The sequence below is a fragment of the Schistocerca serialis genome, chromosome 3, assembly GCF_023864345.2.
Source record: "Schistocerca serialis cubense isolate TAMUIC-IGC-003099 chromosome 3, iqSchSeri2.2, whole genome shotgun sequence".
Classification (NCBI taxonomy): Eukaryota; Metazoa; Arthropoda; class Insecta; order Orthoptera; family Acrididae; genus Schistocerca; species Schistocerca serialis.
The window spans coordinates 992,953,445-992,973,810 of record NC_064640.1 but is presented as its reverse complement, the minus strand read 5'-3'; the positions used below and the strand labels follow the sequence as shown (position 1 = coordinate 992,973,810).

Here is a 20,366-nt window from a genome sequence, read left to right as displayed (position 1 = left end):
ACATTGTCCTGCTGGAATTGCCCAAGTCTGTCGGAATGTACAGTGTACATGAATGGATGCAGGTGATCAGACAGGATGCTTACGTACATGTCACCTGTCAGAGGCATATCTAGACGTATCAGGGGTCCCATATCACTCCCAACTGTACACAGCCCACACCATTACAGGGCCTCCACCGTCTTGAACACTCCCCTGCTGAGATGAAGGGTCCATGGCTTCATGTGGTTGTCTCCATACCCGTACTCGTCCATCTGCTCAATACAATTTGAACCAAGACTCGTCCGACCAGGCAACATGTTTCCAGTCATTAACAGTCCAATGTCAGCGTTGGCAGGCCCAGGCGAGGTGTTGTGCAGTCATCAAGGGTACATGTTTTGTTGAATGGTTTGCACGCTGACACATGTTGAGGGCCCAGCATTGAAATCTACAGCAATTTGCCGAAGGGTTGCAGTTCTTCTCTTCAGTCATCATTGGTCCTGTTCCTGCAGGATCCATTTCTGGGCGCAGTGATGTCGGAGATTTGATGTTGTACCAGATTCCTGATATTCACGGTACACTTGTGAAATGGTCGTTCAGGAAAATCCCCACTTCATCGCTACCTCTGAGATGCTGTGTCCCATCGCTCGTGTGCCGACTATAACACCGCATTCAAAGTCACTTAAATCTTGATAACCTGCCTTTGTAGCAGCAGTAACTGATCTAACAACTGCGCCAGACACTTGTTCTCTTATGTAAGTGTTACTGACTGCAGCACTGTATTCTGCCTGTTTACATATCTCTGTGTTTGAATATGCATGCCTATACCAATTTATTTGGTGCTTCAGTGTATTTGTTAATTTGACAAAATGACTGAAAAATAGGAAATATCTGTAGCTTATGTCTTCACAGGATAATGTGTGTGGTGTGAACTCTTATTTTTATGTGAAGTTTTCATAAGTGTTAATCATACTGCTTCATTCAGCAAAACCTGTTGTGTACCACCAGAAAAATTATTTGGTCTTTGAAGGAGAAAAAAGCAATCTTCAAACTGCAATAAAACAGATAGTGCTCATTGCATTACTGTGACATCACCATGCTATACAGCTGTTGGCTGCAGGTGGAAAACAAACAGCCGATATGTTGTAATCTGGCAGTTTTCACTGTATTTCACAATTTTCAGTTTATTTCACCATGTAGGCCATAAATTTTTGCTATTTTCGAATTGAACATAAAAGGAAAGAACTCTCAAAACTGCATTTTTAAGGTATAATTTGTGGCCATAGCGTGTTGGGAAATGGCTCAATTACCTCAGATATCATTTGCAAAGTGACAGTCTTTTCAGTTACGTACACCACAGTATTACTAATGGCAGAACCCACTTTTTTTCCTAATTGGTCTATTATATGACATCAAATTTTGAAATTTCTTTCTTGTCAGTTTATGGGTCTGCGGTTTGGTTATGGCAGTTGATGTTGTGAATGTTGGTAAAATTGCTACCTAGGAGGAGAAGAATGAAATTCTTGCTCTGACTTCAATTTATAGCTTCTGTGCCTGTTTATACTTAATAATCCCGTACCTTAGGAACTTTGAATGTTTCTTAGGCGAAGGTCTGTAAACTCAAAGGAGACACAGCAGCTCATTTAACTGGTATAGGGTGGTGATGGTACTCAGAGTTAATGGTATTCATATTTTTGGCAGGACTGTTCCATCATATCAGCAGAAACTACTACTGGCATGACAACATCAGCACAAGTCAGAGCCAATATTGCACCCAGAATTCCAGTTAGGACCGCCAAGAACTGTTTGCTGGAAGTTGGCCTGTGAGCAAGGATTCCACCTGCCAGGAATGCCTTCACACCACATCACTGTACAGCCCATCTGCGATAGTGCAGCAACAAATTCAGGGTGGAAGTCTCCTCGTGTGAGCTGGCTCACACTCACACATCAGCAGTGAGCAGTTGGCCAGCTCTCGGCAAGTAGTGGAATGGGAAAGGTGTGGGGGGGGGGGGGGGGGTGAGAGGTGATTGAAACAAGGCCACTCGGCACAAGAAACTGTTGTCAAGAAGTCTATTCTATGGCTGCTAATAGTTCTATGGAGATGTATTGCTTTATAGTGGCTAATTAATGCCCTCGTGGCACGTTTATTTCCTGAAACAGTTGCATTGATGAGAAATGACAATGATTCAATAGTTCCATTTCATTTAATTGGTGAGGGAAATAATATGAGGTAGTGATATTTTTTTTTCTATGGATGCCGCCTTATGATGATGAATGTCGTTTTCAGACAAAGTTTAAATTGTCATCCACATGTATTTCACAGCTCTTTTGTTCACACATTAAACATGAAAAAACTGCATATGGATGAATACTACTAATTTTGCTTTTCACTAAAGTGTCGGTGTCTGGGACCTCTTTCCGAGCAATCCAAATTTGAACATAGCTTTTAAACTGAAGTGTGTCAGTGAGTTTCTGTGCATAGTTTTCAATCTCTTCACTGTGGGAAAAAGTTTCTTTCACAGTTATGTAGGTCCAGACATCAACATAAGTAGCTAAGAACTTGTGAAATTTTGGAAATTTGTCTTGAAGAAACTTTTTGTACAAGTCTGTAAAACTTATCTTATTATAAAACTTAACACTCAACTGCCTGTCACATTGCAGATCTGTAAGTTGTAATTGTAGCCAGGCACCCAGCACTGACATCTTGTAAATTGATATGGGTGTGTCTGATCTTCACTTTGAAGTTTCTAACCCAGCTGTAAGGCTGCTTTTTATTAATTTTAGAAGAGCTACTGTCACTTTTAAGCACTGCATCATTAAGTACGAGTATATATGCTTGTGTTTAAAACTACGGCGAAGTTAACATATTGTCATTCCTCTGAAGACAGAGCACAGTTTGCAGTTCCTCTGTGCTACATAGTGATATTTGACAGCCACATTTTCCTTCAAGTGCTCACTACCAAGGCAGCCAGTTAGCATGAGCACTCGTGTCTGCCTAACTGTCTCCGGAACAGACGTGCTATAGAATACGTTGCCTGTACACATCTGACATTTGTTGAACTTAGCCTTAACAATGCAGGATACATCCAGGGCATCTACTTTCTATTGTTATACCTGTGAAATTGGCAAGATGTGGACACGAAGCAAGGTAGTAGCAGTGCAAATATTATTTTTTGCAACATGCATCCCCAGCTGTTCATCATGTCTCTGGGCTGGCACGAGCCTGAGACCTGTTTCTCATTGTACATGTCTGGGATACGATGAGTAGGTGTCAGATTCAGTTGGCATTGCTGTCAATTTGACCGTTCGATGACAACAGGTGGACGTAGAATGGAACACTGTGTCCCGAGATGACATCCCAGAGCTTCATGATCGCACCTGTGTACCATTTTGGGACTGCATTTTAGCTAGAGGAGACTATACAAGTTAGTTACATTGTCCAATATGCATCCAAAGATGTCTGTGACAGTAAGTCATCAGGCTAGAAGTTGGCAGTCAAGGGAGTCATGAATTAAACGCTTGTAGGAATAAATGTCGTGCTGTTGCGTTTGTTGCTCTCTAAAGGAAACAAAGTACTCCCTGATATCACATGCATTGCAAGGAAAAAAAAAATAGAAAAGTGTCTCCAAACTATTATAATTATATGAACTTGTGCACGCGGATATAACCAAGTTGATGTTGACACATTTCTGGAAAAGTCTTATTTATTCACAAAGTTGATTTTCATGTGGTGGCTTTTCCAAGATACGTAATACTCAAATCTAATTGACAGATACTCCTCGTGATATAGAATGGAGCTGTCAATAGCAATCTTTCAGCAAATCTTTGGTTCCATATTAGTACATGCAAGTTTATTTAACTTCATGTGTCACAACTTCGGTATTCACATGAAACCATCTAGTCTTTTTAATGCAGAAGTTGCAAGAACTGTTGGAAGATGATGTGGGTTTGGTTACAGTATTGTTCTTTCTGGGACCACTTAAAGCATGGGGTGCACAAGACAGAAGTAGCAAAAACTGTTTAGTTACAATAAAGCACACACCATGTGTGTACATCAGTTCATGAAGATACTGACATATTTTGGTGAGAGTGCATTTCTGTAGGATAAGTGGGAACATATCTACAGATTAGACAGAAACATTCCAAACTCCTTTTTGTGAATGTTTACTTTTCTGTCAGAGGATTGCTTTCATATATAGGTTCGTGTCTGTACTTTTGTTTCCTGTTTCTCACAATAGCAGCTGTTCCTCATTATATCACACATTTAAAAAATGTTGTGAAAAGAAGATAACGCCTAGTTAGTTTCCTTTAAATATTTTAATTTGAAAATGCAAAAAAATCCACTATTTAATGTGTTGTAATATAGTAATTATTGCCATTTCTTACATTTTCTCTTAGAGTTGCAAATTTGCATTTACCACCTGCTTGTGCAGTGCTGTGTACTATATCAGTTGCCACACATCAGTAGCGATCAGGAAATTCAGCATTTGTACAAAATAGTATGATTCCAAAGCTCAGTCCTACAAACAAAAAGTGGTGATATTAATTATTCATTTACCTGTTGGATTAAGAAAAAATGTTGGGTGGATTCTCATATGCAAATTCACTCCTCATTACTGCAAGAAAGTTTTCTTGTACAATACTATGCAGTCTAATATGCTGATGAGCCATTAAATTCTGACCACCAGATTAGTAGTGTATTGGTCCACCTTTGGAGTGCAATAGGGCTGCAGATCTGCAATAGGGCCGTCCTTCATAGGTTTCTGGAACTATGTTCACTGATATTAAACTTCCTGGCAGATTAAAACTATGTGCCAGGCTGAGACTTGAACTCTGGACCTTTGCCTTGTGTGGGCAAGTGCTCTACTTACTGAGCTATCCAAGCACAACTCACAACCCATCCTCACAGCTTTACTTTTGCTAGTACCTCGCCTCGTTCCGGCACCCAGTTTTAATTTGTCAGGACGTTTCATATCAGTGCACACTCTGCTCCAGAGTGAAAATTTCACTCTGGAAACATCTCCCAATCTGTAGCTAAGCCATGTCTCCGCAATATCCTTCTTTCCAGGAGTGTTAGTCTTGCAAGGTTCGCAGGAGAGCTTCTGTGAAGTTTAGAAGGTAGGATATGAAGTACTGATATAAGTAAAGCTGTGAGGATGGGTTGTGAGTCATGCTCAGGTAGCTCGGTCAGTAGAGCACTTGCCTGTGAAAGGCAAAGGTCCCGAGTTTAAGTCTCAGTCCGGCACACTGCTTTAATTTGCCAGGAAGTTTCACATAGAGAATTTTTTTCCCTCCACAGAAAAAGACAATGGTCATCCCCAATTTTTGCCTTGGGTCAGTCCGAGTAACTGTCAGGCTTGTGATGACTCCATCAGTAATGGGATGATTTATCAAAACACGCATATGTAAACACAAAAAATTAAAATTTATGTACTACAAATTGAAACTAGTGAGTTGTGCTTTAAGCAAACATCAGCGCATCTGTGAGGTACGGAGAGACTTGTATGCATAAACAGGGTAATTGTTTTGCATGAAAAACCTACTGCAGTTACAAAATACCTTGTGATAATAGGAAAAATAAGTTTATGTTTTAAATGTGTAAATTATTGTATTGTTTAGCATCCTCGCTGTCACCTGTGCGAAGTTCACAACAACAACAACAACAACAACACCAGCAGGAGCAGCAGCAGCAGCAGCAGCAGCAACAACAACAACAACAACAACAAAGTTCTATGCTGCCACAACACTGTTCTCCAACAGTGTCTCGTAACTATCCTGGAAGACCACGACCCTTGCTTTCAAGTCAGGGTCGCTCAAAGATTTGTCTTTCCTCTAAGGAAGGTGTGTTCGTCAGCTTAAGTTCTTTTTAAACTTGTCAATATTGTAATTGTCCAGTTATTTTTCATCTTTTTCTTTTGCTTCAAGCAGTTGTTTGCAGTACTGTAGGACATGTCAGTGTACAATTTCCTTGTCAGGCTTACATACATTTAGCGAGTTTGCCTTTGCACTGTCCTTGCTCCACACCCTGTTACCGCTGCCCTTTCCCTTACTTGGAGTATTCTGTTATTATAGTCTTAACATTTGTCTGGAGAGCTGTAATTGTCTAAATTACCTATACTAGTGAGTATGGCATTACTTGCATTTTTAAACTGTAATGTATTTTCCTATTTCATATGACTCCATACTGCAGTAATAATTTTCAGTTGTAATACAGGCTGTTTCTAAAAAAATTCACCCAATTTCACAAGACTGTGTCTTGTAAGTGACTGAAGGTAGAAATTTTGGCTGAATTTTAATTTGTGCATAGGACTGCAAGGTCTTTGTTTTCAAAAGAATCAATTGATTTACAAGGGTATATCTTTTACATGTTTGCGCATCTAGGAATACATTTTACATTTATGTTTAGGATTAAGGTTTTCATTTACCTTTCACAAAAAGTTCACTGTCCCCTCCACTAGATGCAAGTCAACATACAGATGATAGTCAAACTCTCACTATACTTTTTTGAACATTTCTAAAGTTACTGTGTTCACCACTATTGTTATGAGGTGTTGAGTTCATCAAAAGTTGTTGGAAAGGGAGGCACATAGGTGGAGTCTTTTAAAAATCCACACCAAAAATCGAATACCATGAGAACAGGTGATGTTGGAAGCCAGTGGTGCAATATGCATTGTTTGCTCAGTGACACAGCTCATTTTTAAGAAATGTTCTGACATGCAGGTGTCATTGTGTTGGTACTCTCTTCTGTTGAAAAATGGAACTTTCAGCATGTTCTCGCAGTTTTAGAAACAGCCAGATCTCAAGTATGTTCAGGTATGTGAGCTGTGTAACTGTATTTTCTGCAAAAGTGAATGTATTGTTAGTCTTTCTTCAGGAAACAGCTATAAATTTCTGAAACTTCGTAGAGTCTTTCTTGTGCTCAACTAAATGTGATAGCTGTGTTCTCCATATTCTTACATTGTGGTTGTTCCCTTCATCACTTAAAGGGCATGTACGCTCATCACTGTACACTAAACATGGAGGGAAATTGTTATTGCCCATCTCCATACCTAGAATGTATTTACAAAACCATACACATAGTTGTCAATCATTGCCATGAAAGGGTTGCAGCAACTGAATACTGTTGTTGTTGTTGTGGTGGTCTTCAGTCCTGAGACTGGTTTGATGCAGCTCTCCATGCTACTCTATCCTGTGCAAGCTTCTTCATCTCCCAGTACCCACTGCAACCTACATCCTTCTGAATCTGCTTAGTGTATTGATCTCTTGCTCTCACTCTATGATTTTTACCCTCCACGCTGCCCTCCAATGCTAAATTTGTGATCCCTTGATGCCTCAAAACATGTCCTACCAACCGATCCCTTCTTCTGGTCAAGTTGTGCCACAAACTTCTCTTCTCCCCAATCCTATTCAATACCTCCTCATTAGTTACGTGATCTACCCACCTTATCTTCAGCATTCTTCTGTAGCACCACATTTCGAAAGCTTCTATTCTCTTCTTGTCCAAACTGGTTATCGTCCATGTTTCACTTCCATACATGGCTACACTCCATACAAATACTTTCAGAAACGACTTCCTGACACTTAAATCTATACTCGATGTTAACAAATTTCTCTTCTTCAGAAACGATTTCTTTGCCATTGCCAGTCTACATTTTACATCCTCTCTACTTCGACCATCATCAGTTATTTTGCTCCCTAAATGGCAAAACTCCTTTACTACTTTAAGTGTCTCATTTCCTAATCTAGTCCCCTCAGCATCACCCGATTTAATTTGACTACATTCCATTATCCTCGTTTTGCTTTTGTTGATGTTCATCTTATAGCCTCCTTTCAAGACACTGTCCATTCTGTTCAACTGCTCTTCCAAGTCCTTTGCTGTCTCTGACAGAATTATAATGTCATCGGCGAACCTCAAAGTTTTTACTTCTTCTCCATGAATTTTAATACCTACTCCGAATTTTTCTTTTGTTTCCTTTACTGCTTGCTCAATATACAGATTGAATAACATCGGGGAGAGGCTACAACCCTGTCTCACTCCTTTCCCAGCCACTGCTTCCCTTTCATGTCCCTCAACTCTTATAACTGCCATCTGGTTTCTGTACAAATTGTAAATAGCCTTTTGCTCCCTGTATTTTACCCCTGCCACCTTCAGAATTTGAAAGAGAGTATTCCAGTTAACGTTGTCAAAAGCTTTCTCTAAGTCTACAAATGCTAGAAACGTGGGTTTGCCTTTTCTTAATCTTTCTTCTAAGATAGGTCGTAAGGTTAGTATTGCCTCACGTGTTCCAACATTTCTACGGAATCCAAACTGATCTTCCCCGAGGTCCGCTTCTACCAGTTTTTCCAATCGTCTGTAAAGAATTCGCGTTAGTATTTTGCAGCTGTGACTTATTAAACTGATAGTTCGGTAATTTTCACATCTGTCAACACCTGCTTTCTTTGGGATTGGAATTATTATATTCTTCTTGAAGTCTGTGGGTATTTCGCCTGTCTCATACATCTTGCTCACCAGATGGTAGAGTTTTGTCATGACTGGCTCTCCCAAGGCCATCAGTAGTTCTAATGGAATGTTGTCTACTCCCGGGGCCTTGTTTCGACTCAGGTCTTTCAGTGCTCTGTCAAACTCTTCACGCAGTATCTTATCTCCCATTTCATCTTCATCTACATCCTCTTCCATTTCCATAATATTGTCCTCAAGTACATCGCCCTTGTATAAACCCTCTATATACTCCTTCCACCTTTCTGCCTTCCCTTCTTTGCTTAGAACTGGGTTGCCATCTGAGCTCTTGATATTCATACAAGTGGTTCTCTTCTCTCCAAAGGTCTCTTTAATTTTCCTGTAGGCAGTATCTATCTTACCCCTAGTGAGACAAGCCTCTACATCCTTACATTTGTCCTCTAGCCATCCCTGCTTAGCCATTTTGCACTTCCTGTCGATCTCATTTTTGAGACGTTTGTATTCCTTTACTGCATTTTTACTTCATTTACTGCATTTTTATATTTTCTCCTTTCATCAATTAAATTCAATATTTCTTGTGTTACCCAAGGATTTCTATTAGCCCTCGTCTTTTTACCTACTTGATCCTCTGCTGCCTTCACTACTTCATCTCTCAGAGCTACCCATTCTTCTTCTACTGTATTTCTTTCCCCCATTCCTGTCAATTGTTCCCCTATGCTCTCCCTGAAACTCTCTACAACCTCTGGTTCTTTCAGTTTATCCAGGTCCCATCTCCTTAAATTCCCACCTTTTTGCAGTTTCTTCAGTTTCAATCTGCAGTTAATAACCAATAGATTGTGGTCAGAATCCACATCTGCCCCTGGAAATGTCTTACAATTTAAAACCTGGTTCCTAAATCTCTGTCTTACCATTATATAATCTATCTGATACCTTTTAGTATCTCCAGGACTCTTCCAGGTATACAACCTTCTTTTATGATTCTTGAACCAAGTGTTAGCTATGATTAAGTTATGCTCTGTGCAAAATTTTACAAGGCGGCTTCCTCTTTCATTTCTTCCCCCCAATCCATATTCACCTACTATGTTTCCTTCTCTCCCTTTTCCTACTGACGAATTCCAGTCACCCATGACTTAAATTTTCGTCTCCCTTCACTACCTGAATAATTTCTTTTATCTCGTCATACATTTCATCAATTTCTTCATCATCTGCAGAGCTAGTTGGCATATAAACTTGTACTACTGTAGTAGGCATGGGCTTTGTGTCTATCTTGGCCACAATAATTCGTTCACTATACTGTTTGTAGTAGCTTACCCGCACTCCTATTTTTTTATTCATTATTAAACCTACTCCTGCTTTACCCCTATTTGATTTTGTATTTATAACCCTGTAATCACCTGACCAAAAGTCTTGTTCCTCCTGCCACCGAACTTCACTAATTCCCACTATATCTAACTTTAACCTATCCATTTCCCTTTTTAAATTTTCTAACCTACCTGCCCGATTAAGGGATCTGACATTCCACGCTCCGATCCATAGAATGCCAGTTTTCTTTCTCCTGATAACGACGTCCTCTCGAGTAGTCCCCGCCCGGAGATCCGAATGGGGGACTATCTTACCTCCGGAATATTTTACCCAAGAGGACGCCATCATCATTTAATCATACAGTAAAGCTGCATGTCCTCGGGAAAAATTACGGCTGTAGTTTCCCCTTGCTTTCAGCCGTTCGCAGTACCAGCACAGCAAGGCCGTTTTGGTTAATGTTACAAGGCCAGATCAGTCAATCATCCAGACTGTTGCCCCTGCAACTACTGAAAAGGCTGCTGCCCCTCTTCAGGAACCACATGTTTGTCTGGCCTCTCAACAGTTACCCCTCCGCTGTGGTTGCATCTACGGTACGACCATCTGTATCGCTGAGGCACGCAAGCCTCACCACCAACGGCAAGGTCCATGGTTCATGGGGGGGAACTGAATACTGTAAGGCCCGAAACATAAATGTCATTGCAGAACATGCCAGACTGACACAAGTAATGACCAATTCTAAAATCATGCAACACAGTTGTAACATAATTTCACCTGTTGCAACTGAGGACATAGAACACCTTTTGTTGCTGTGTTTCCACCATCTCGAACACATTGGGTGCCCTCCGCCACACACCGTTGGGTGGCTTGCGGAGTATCAATGTAGATGTAGATGTAGATTGGGTAATGAACAAGAGAGTGAACTAACTGCATGAAGGACACCCTAGCAGCAACTGTATGAACCAAAAACTTACAATTGGTACATGGGTACACTTATAGTTTCTAGCTATTCAACAGTGCCTGTCAGCCTAAGGTTATGTGGCAATTTTTACTGGATTATACACCATCTCTAATGGCCATGTCACCCAGATATGCAGGAATATAATGGTACATGCTTTCTTTTATAGTTTTAAGTATTTCATCAGTATTCTCTCAATGCAAGTAAAAAAATTGTTCCAGTTGTTGAATGATGTGATTATTATAGAATTGATATCCTTTCAATATTTCTGTCGTAAAACAATTTCCAGCATCTCATTTTGTAGTCCTCTTTCTGCTATTCCTTCAGTCCTGCTTGACCTGAAGCTAATGGTCGTGTGTAATTTTTGTTATCAGATTTCTTGTGATTTTAGTCTCGCTTTGATCAGATGAAAGAGAATGTATGTGTTGTGTTACAATGCCTCAGAACTCTTCAAAATAGGACCCACCTGCATCATTACATTTTTGCCAGCACGATTTCCAAGTGTTGTAGGCACCCTAGAAGGTCTGGGATGAATATCCTTTGGGGCATGGATAAGAGCAACTTTCACATTGTCATTGGTCTCGAAATGGTCCTTTCAAGGGTGTCCTGAGCCAAGGAAACGTAACTTTGCCAGAACAAGATTGCAACTAGGGGGCTGGGGGAGCATTGCCACATTGTCTTTGATGAGATAATCCCTCATCAAGAATGCTGGGTGTGACTGGGCACATTGTCTTGGTGGAGCTTCCAGGAACAGACTATGTAGGGTCTGATATGCAAATCTATCTTTCTTTCCAGCCATTTGAGCTCTTCAACATACAAAGTAGCATTGATAGTGTGTCTGGCAGGTATAAACACATGGTGGACAAAATCACTACCATATGAAGAGACAGTGAGCATTGTCTTCACTTTGGATCTGCTCATGCACAGAAATGTACCACTTGGAGCTCTCTCTCTTCATTTAAGGGCCGTATTTCTGCTCAGTTCATGAAGTTCTTCACAAGTAAGCACTCACTTGGACTTGTGGTAGTTGGTCAGAATTTTTGAGGCCAGTTTTGCATAAACTTTCTTCATGTTCAGTTGTTTGGTTACAGTCTCCCCAGGGTCTGATCTATTGGACAAACACTCATTCTACAACATGTATTAGAAAGTTCACGCACACGAGTTATACTGTCTTCACCTTTCAACACTGAAGAGCATCCAGAGCAACTTCCACTGTAGATGTTATCCTGGCATTCCAGAAACATGTTGTGCCACAGAAATATCTGCCATGTTGACAGACATTCATTTACAACTGCCTCTTCAGTTATTGGAAATGTTTCAGCAGTAGACTTCCCAAGTTTCATGCTGAATTTGACTGCATGCAAGTGAACAAAGCAGATCACCTAACAGGTTTGCATTAGGGACACATCTTGACACTCTGGGAGCCCAGAGTGGTGTTGGTTGAGTTGGGAAGCTAACAAACCCCATCTACTAGTTGACGGATAGGCCATGATCTGACCAGTAGGAGTGTTAAAATAGAGCTGATGACATTGCTTTCCAGACAAACCTTTTACTTCCAAATGTGTGTGCATTTGAGAGCATCTGCAGTCATTTCCCCATAATAAACTGAGTGGGGCTCTGAACTCAATTTACTATCGACTGGTTAGTGCAGCTTTCTTGTGTATTACTGCGTGGGGCTTTAACTGGGACCATTGGGCTCAGTAACACTCAGAGGTGAACCACTTCTTTTCGAAAACAAAAGTTATTTGCCTAATTTCCATTTGGAATTGGAAAGTTGGGTCACCTAAAATATCATTGGTATTATTCTGTTCAAGTATTTGTAATGTGTTGTAAATATAATCTTGATTGATTGTGTTTACTACTGCATTACTCTTCTCAGCTTTTCTGTCATAACGTGTGTGCTGTAATTTCCTGTTGATGACAATAGAGCAGATTTAACTTTGCATTTGATTTTTGGCTTTATGGCAAAGTATCAACCTGCTCAGTGGAAGTGCTACACGAGTTGCAATGTACTGTATTTACTCGAATCTAAGCCGCACTTTTTTTCCGGTTTTTGTAATCCAAAAAACCGCCTGAGGCTTAGAATCGAGTGCGAAGTAAGCGGAAGTTCTGTAAAATGTTGGTAGGTGCCGCCACAAGTAACTTCTGCCGTCGAATATGTGTAGTGCTACACAGGCATGCTTTACAGGCACAAAGATAAATACTGGCACCAGTATCAGTATCAACCTGCTCAGTGGAAGTGCTACACGAGTTGCAATGTACTGTATTTACTCGAATCTAAGCCGCACTTTTTTTCCGGCATCAGGAAAAAAAAAGGGGGGGGGGTGGAAGACGAGCTTTTTTCTCCGCCCCGAGTTTCGACCACTGCATTTTCATATATTATCCAACGAAGTAAATACAAATTCCATATTGTTCACCTTCGAATGTAGCAGCCTTTCATTGTACTACGAAAATCCAGCTGGCAAGACTGCTTGGGATGTTTGTCAATATGGCCAACTCAACGTTCTGAATTTTTTCCTACCTGTGACAAGAGATGGTTGCTAATAGGAACTTTTGTGAATTGTGAATCACATGCAGTATTCTCTTCACCATAAGAATAATACGAATATAAACATTTTGCCATGTATTCTTTCGTGTTTGCTGCCATCTCATTTGAATCCTGTCTGCCTAATAAACTACGAAACTAGAGAGAGACAACAGCAAACGCGGAAGAATGTACACCTCATGCCATGTTTATATTTGTATTATTCTTATGCCGAATAGTGATACAGTCAGAAATGAAGCACGACAACTGACTAGATTTTTAAATCTAAGATGACTCTAATTTCTGTGCAGAATGTAATGTACTAAAGAGGCGTCTGCAAAGATTTTCAAATGCACAGAATTTTTCGCTAAACTGTCCTTCACAACGTCTTCTATCACACGCAGTCTATTATTTGGTTCTTGTTGATCATTATCAAAGAAAGCAGCAGTGTAAGTAACAACAAATAGCAGTCTCTTGCCATTGTTTCGCTAATGAGACGATTGCTCTCTCTCTCTCTCTCTCTCTCTCTTTTTTTTTTTTTTTTTTGGAAGCGGCGTCCGCACGCACGAAAGCAAGCCATGTCACGAGCGGTGACAGGTCATAAACACTCATTATCAGTATACAACAAACAATGCATGACACAGTACAATAATGCATTTTCAGCTTAGAGTGACGTAAACACCTATAACAAAGAGAACGGCACTTATCAGATCAAAGATAAATAAGCAATCAGTTCAAACTAGATGAAGCATGTGAAAAAGGAAGGATACCCGTATAAATACGGACGGAGCGCCTGACGCATAGCAATGGCTACCTAGTAAAGCTTAACTGCTAAGCTTACAACTCGAACCAAACTACTGTAGCTGTATCATCATACATTTGACCTAAATTGTGTCTCATATTACAATGGGCCAATTTTGTTTCGATTTGGAAGTGCAGCCTAAAACTTTTCTCTCCCCTTGAATTTCGAGTCTCAGATTTCAGGTGCGGCTTAGATTTGGGATAATTCTTTTTCCTTGATATCGAGTCTCATTTTTCAGGTGCAGTTTAGATTCGAGTGCGGCTTAGATTCGAGTAAATACGGTAGAGGGAGCAAATTAAGTCTTTTGTTATTTACTCATTCCAGGTCAGGCTGAATACAGTTTTATTTGCTTGATGCTATTCATAATGCTTTCTGCACTTTCATGTCTAATGCTGATGTTTCAAAATGAACAATAATTTTTGTGTTAAATCTTATCTGTGACCATAGTGGCAGAGTATACTAACTAGTTTTAAACATAAGGCATTGTATAATTTTAGGGCACAGTACTTCTCATTGAGTGCAAACACAATGTGTTAAGTGATGTAAAAGTTATATAACAGTGAGAAATAACAAAGAGAAAATTTTGGATATAAAATAAGAAGGTAAAAGAAGAAAAATAAGGTAGTACTTTCAATCATACTAAAATACAGTTTCATCAGCAAACAAGAATTATGCAGTAATAATGTCGACAGTTTAAGATTATACTTACTCTGAATGTGTAAAACAGTGGTGTGAAAACAGAATTCTGTAACCAGTCACAAATGATTTTATAACTATTGTGCTACTAGTTTCAAAATCTCGTTCATAACTTTCTGTTTTACACTTCTGTTCTGTATTTGCTGCAAGTCATATGGCTTGGTGTATTCTAGCAATGAAAAGTCATTGCTTCCTATCCTAACATCAGATGGATACAAAGCTAAATTTTGTTGAGAAAATGTAGACCAAATGTGTTACATGGTATTAATGAAATAATTCACGAGTGGTTACAGATTTCAGTGTTTTGTTTTTTTACACTTGCAATAATGCAGTAACTTAGCGTACTTAATGGTACGCAAGCTCACTAGACAAAATAGTAGTAGTAACTCCCTTATAACAGCACAATGGTCACTTTAGAGTGCTGTAGATGGTGTAGAATGGGTATCAGGCTCTCACGCGACCCACCACCACTGATTCAGTCTTTGTTGTGAAGTGCTGAGTATGTGCCAGCCAGTTGTATGGAATCAACAGAGTAAAATGGGTCAGTGTGCAAATGTGACAGAATGACAGAAAGTAGCTCACATGTTAGGACCACCCCATGACCACACGGTCTGTACTAATTTGCCCGATTTGTCAGTGTATCAATGTGAATTGTCGAACGTGTCGACGAGGAATGTCGTACCACTCACAGGTATGTAACATGGCATAAGGAGAATGGTAAAAAGATCCCAACTGACGGGATCAGAGATAACTGTCATGCTTTGTCAGTGACAGTCGGTTTCAAAGCTGACAGGAATTGTAGCTGTCAGTTAATGTAGGTTAGTGTCAACCAGTTTGGGGTCAGGTACATTGCAAAAAGCCATAGCTTACAGTTGCACATGAAGCTGTGCGTCTTCAGTGGGCCAAAAAAGCCAAAAAACTGGGCAGTAGCTGACTGGAGGTGCATAGTGTGTTCCTCTTTTAAAATTATGCGACATGTCAAGCTCACTAATAGCCCGCTGAGGCATTTAATGAGCAGTGTGTGAAGAGTGTAATTTTTGTCAGATATGGTTTTGTGCTGATTTTAGGCTGTTTGTTGTACCATGACTAAGTCTCACTCATTCAGGTTACTGTAAAAGTGAACTGGGATGTTTATTTTAACATTGTCAGTTAACAAATTCATGATGAATGTGCTGTGGACACATTTGTTTTCCAAGGTTTCAACAGCCATATTCACAGGGTTGTACGCATACATTGATTTGATGAATATTAGGGCACCCTATCATATCCCAGCTGGCCCTCAAATTCACTCAATTCTTAATACCATAGAAAATATCTGGCACTATTTGAAACATCAGTTGAAACAAAACAGTCAGAATTCTCTAAATTTGGTAACTTCACAGGATCTGTAAGGGACAGTCAAATGAAAATGAGACCGATGGGAAAGAAGTAAGTAAACTGTTTATTATTTCAAAAGTGAGTGCTATAACTGTGAATACATTTATCCCACTGTGAGATATGATGGGCAATGCCTTCATGGAAAGAAGTTTGCAGTTGTCTACAGAATGAAGATTGTACCCAGGTGTGCACCTCTTCATCTGAAGCAAATCGATGGTCACATATTTCTTTTGTCAGAGCTCCAAAATTATTGAAATTGCATGAGAGGGGCATTGGGAATGTACAGAGGGTGTGTAAGGGCTTCCTAGCAAAACTTCTGCATTGTAATTGAAATAACAGGCATGCCAACTCCAGGAAACTTGTGATACATTTTTCATTGACTGCAAGGGCTGGCTAAGGTAGGGTTTGGCAAGCATGAAGACAAGCAGTAGAAACTCTCGCCATCTACATCTACATCTACTTCTACATATATACTCTGCTAGCCACCAAGTGGTGTGTGGTGGAGGGCACAATTCGCACCAAAGTCATATTTCCCCCCCATCTGTTCCACTCGCGGATCATGCGAGGGAAAAACGACTGTCTGAACACCTCAGTACAAGCTCTAATTTCCTTTATCTTTGAATAGTGATCATTGCACGATTTGAAAGTTGGAGGTGGTAATATATGCTCTACATCCTCGGTGAAGATCAGATTTCGGAATTCAGTGAGCAACTCCTTTCGCTTAGTGTGCCATCTATCTGCAAGTGTGTCCCACTTCAAACTTTCTGTGAGATTTGGAATTCTCTTGTGATGGCTAAATGTACCAGTCACGAATCTTGCCACTCATCTTTGACCTTCTCTATCTCTTGAATCAGACCCAACTGGTAAAGGTCCCATACAGACAAACAATACTCTTAAGACTGGACGAACTAACGTATTGTAAGCTATTTCCTTTCTTGAAAGACCGCATCGCTTCAGGATTCTACCAATAAACCGCAATCTAGAGTTCACTTCGCCCGTTACTTGTGTAATCTGATCATTCCATTTGAGATCATTTCGAATAGTCACACCCAGATACTTGACGGATGTTACCCCTTCAGGAGACTGGGCATTTATTTTGTACTTGTACATTAATGAGGATTTTCGCCTTGTTGTACGCAGTAGGTTATACTTACAAATATTGAGAGATAACTGCCAGTCATTACACCACTTATTTATTTTCTGCAAATCCTCATTGATTTGTTCACAACTTTTGTGTGATACTACTTTCCTGTAGGCTACAGCATCATCGGCAAACAGTCTAATGCTGCTGTCAATACCATCAACCAGATCGTTTATGTAAATCATAAAAAGCAGTGGACCTATTACACTACCCTGGGGCACACCTGAAGTTACGCTTGTTTCTGTTGAAGTCACCCCATTCATGACAACATACTGCTCTCTGTCTGTTAGAAAACTTTCTGTCTAACTGCATACGTCATCAGATAGACCGTTAACACGCACTTTATGGAGCAAGCCACGGTGCGGAACTGAGTCGAATGCCTTTCGAAAGTCGAGAAATAAGGCATCAACCTGGGAGCCAGTATCTAGAGCCTGTTGTATATCATGCACAAAGAGGGCCAGCTGTGTCTCGCATGACCACTGTTTCCTAAAACCGTGCTGGTTTCTGCAGATGAGCTTCTCAGAGTCCACAAAGGTCATTATGTCTGAAGAAAAAATATGTTCCATGATTCTACAACAAATCGATGTCAGTAAAACTGGCTGGTAACTATGTGCATCCGATTTTCTACCCTTTTTATAGATTGCTATGACGTGGGCCTTCTTCCAGTCCCGTGGAACTTTCCCTGTTCCAATGATCTCTTATAGATGATGGTTAAGAATGGTGCTATATTTGTAGCGTAGTCAACATATAGTCTTACCAGGATACCGTCTGGGCCAGATGCCTTCCTGGCGTCTAAGAACCTTAACTGTTTTACAATCCCAGATACACTAAACATTATGTCAGCCATCCTTGCGTTTGTTCGATAATTGAAAGGGGGAATGGTGCTGCAGTTCTCTACCGTAAACGAGTTTTTGAAAGCTAAGTTTAGAAATTCGGCCTTCTGTTTATCATCATCAGTTACATTACCCCTACTGTCAGCAAGAGAAGGTATTGAATTATTTGTAGCTAATATGTGTCTAATATGTTCCCATCTGGAGTTGGTTTTCCAACCAATTGCTCAAGGTTGTATGTTGAGAGCGTTCCTAGAATAACTTCACACAAGTCTTTGCTTCTGCCCCCTGTGCTAAACGTGTAATTTTCCCAGTCAATGGATGCCAGATTAAAGTATCCACCTATAACTAATGGATGCCATGTGCAGGTGGGCATTATCGGGCTGAATTGTAAGCTCAGGATTGCTTGCCATTAAGGGCAACAAAATGGGGCATAGAATATCATTGACATACCGCTGTGCTGTAAGGGTGCCACAGATGACAACCAAAAGCACTCTGTTAGGAAAAGAAATGGCACCCCAGAACATCACTCCTGGTTGTGAAGCTATATATTGGGTGATAATCAGGTTGGTATCTCACCTGTCAAGGGCGACTAGACACATCGTAGCTGATTGTTGAAGCTCAGTTCGGAATGAGACTCATCACTGAAGACAACTCTACTCCAGTAAATGAGAAACCAAGCCCGAGACATTTCTGTAGATGACTCAGTCAATGATGGGATACCGACCTGATTGTAGCCTGCCATATGGCCTGACAACCAGGAGTGATGGTCTGAGGTGCCATTTCTTTTCACAGCAGCACCGCTTTGGTTTTCATCTGCAACACCCTTACAGCACACTGGTATGTAGATGATATTCTATACTACATTTTGTTGTCCCTGATGTCAAGCTATCTTGGGCTTGCAATTCAGCAAGATAATGCGCCTGCCTGCACACGGCCAGAGTTTCTGCTGCTTGTCTTCATTCTTGCCAAACCCTACCTTAGCCGGAAAGGTTGCCAGATCTCTTCCCAATTCCCAGTTGAGAATTTTTGGAGCATTGTCTGCAGGGCCCTGGAACCATCTCAGGATTTTGATTTTCTAACACACCAGTTGGGTAGAATTTGGCATGATATCGCTCAGGAGGACTTCCAACAACTCTATCAGTCAATGCCAAACTGAATAACTGCTTACCAGAAGGCTAGAGGTGGGGACCAATGTATTACTGACGTGCTGAATGTGTGTAGTTCTTTCTCTTGATTAAACTATCCAGTTTTTCTGAAATCATGTGTTTGTCTGTACATGTACATTACATCTACCGATTTCTGTCCCATGTGGATAATTCCTTCATGGTGTCTCTTCTTCTTCTTCTTCTTCTCCCCCCCCCCCCCTTTTTTTTAAAAAAAAAGGGGGGGGGTGAGTGTGTGTTTCCATGAAGGCATTGGCCATCTTGTTTCACAGTGGGATAAATGTATTAAAAGTTATTGGGATTATTTCTGAAATAATTAAGTTAACTTACCCCTTTTACATCTGGTTTTTGCATGGCCATCCTTGTGACTGATGGTCTGGAGGACTTTGGCAGTTCACTTATGTAAAAGAAAAAAAAAAGAAAAAAGAAACAGCTGCAGACATCAGTTTTATGTTATTTTATTATATGGCAACCAGTTTCAGCGACTCAGTACACTATCTTTAAGCATGTATGCATAAACAATAATGATAGCATCATCAACTTACCAACCATGCAAATACAAAGACTGTTTATAAACACCGGCCGGTGTGGCCGTGCGGTTCTAGGCGCTTCGGTCTGGAACCGCATGACCGCTACGGTCGCAGGTTCAAATCCTGCCTCGGGCATGGATGTGTGTGATGTTCTTAGGTTGGTTAGGTTTAAGTAGTTCTAAGTTCTAGGGGACTGATGACCACAGGTGTTAAGTCCCATAGTGCTCAGAGCCATTTGAACTTTTTTTTTTTTTTTTTTTTTTTTTTTTATAAACAGAATAGAAGTCAAGGATACACTATGTTTGTGAATGTACAGTAATAATTTGATACAAACCAACACACACATCCATTGTCACGTACCTAAAATAGAATTATATGTAGTATACCATGATGAATTTCCACTCTATACATTGTACAAATGTACTATTTATTAATAAAATAACTAGTCAAATATTCCATGATTAAAAACTGGTAAGTTAGGTGATACACTAAACTGCAAAATCATGAAGTAAACTACAAAAATAACTGTACAAAATTATAGATGTATGAAAGAAACAACAACAACATCAGAAATAAATAAACCAAATAAATATTAATCTACGTGTGCAA

The 20,366-nt window shown here is 40.2% G+C and overlaps 1 protein-coding gene across 3 annotated transcripts in view; it reads left to right on the top strand.

Moving 5' to 3' along the window:
- Positions 1-20,366, top strand: part of LOC126471442 (TBC1 domain family member 22B) — a 139,757-nt gene that overhangs the window by 51,692 nt on the left and 67,699 nt on the right. For all 3 annotated transcript variants that reach the window (XM_050099620.1, XM_050099621.1, XM_050099619.1), the window contains exon 5: positions 5,596-5,817. In XM_050099620.1, the coding sequence (XP_049955577.1) occupies positions 5,596-5,817 (222 nt within the window). The remainder of the gene's footprint in view (positions 1-5,595; positions 5,818-20,366) is intronic.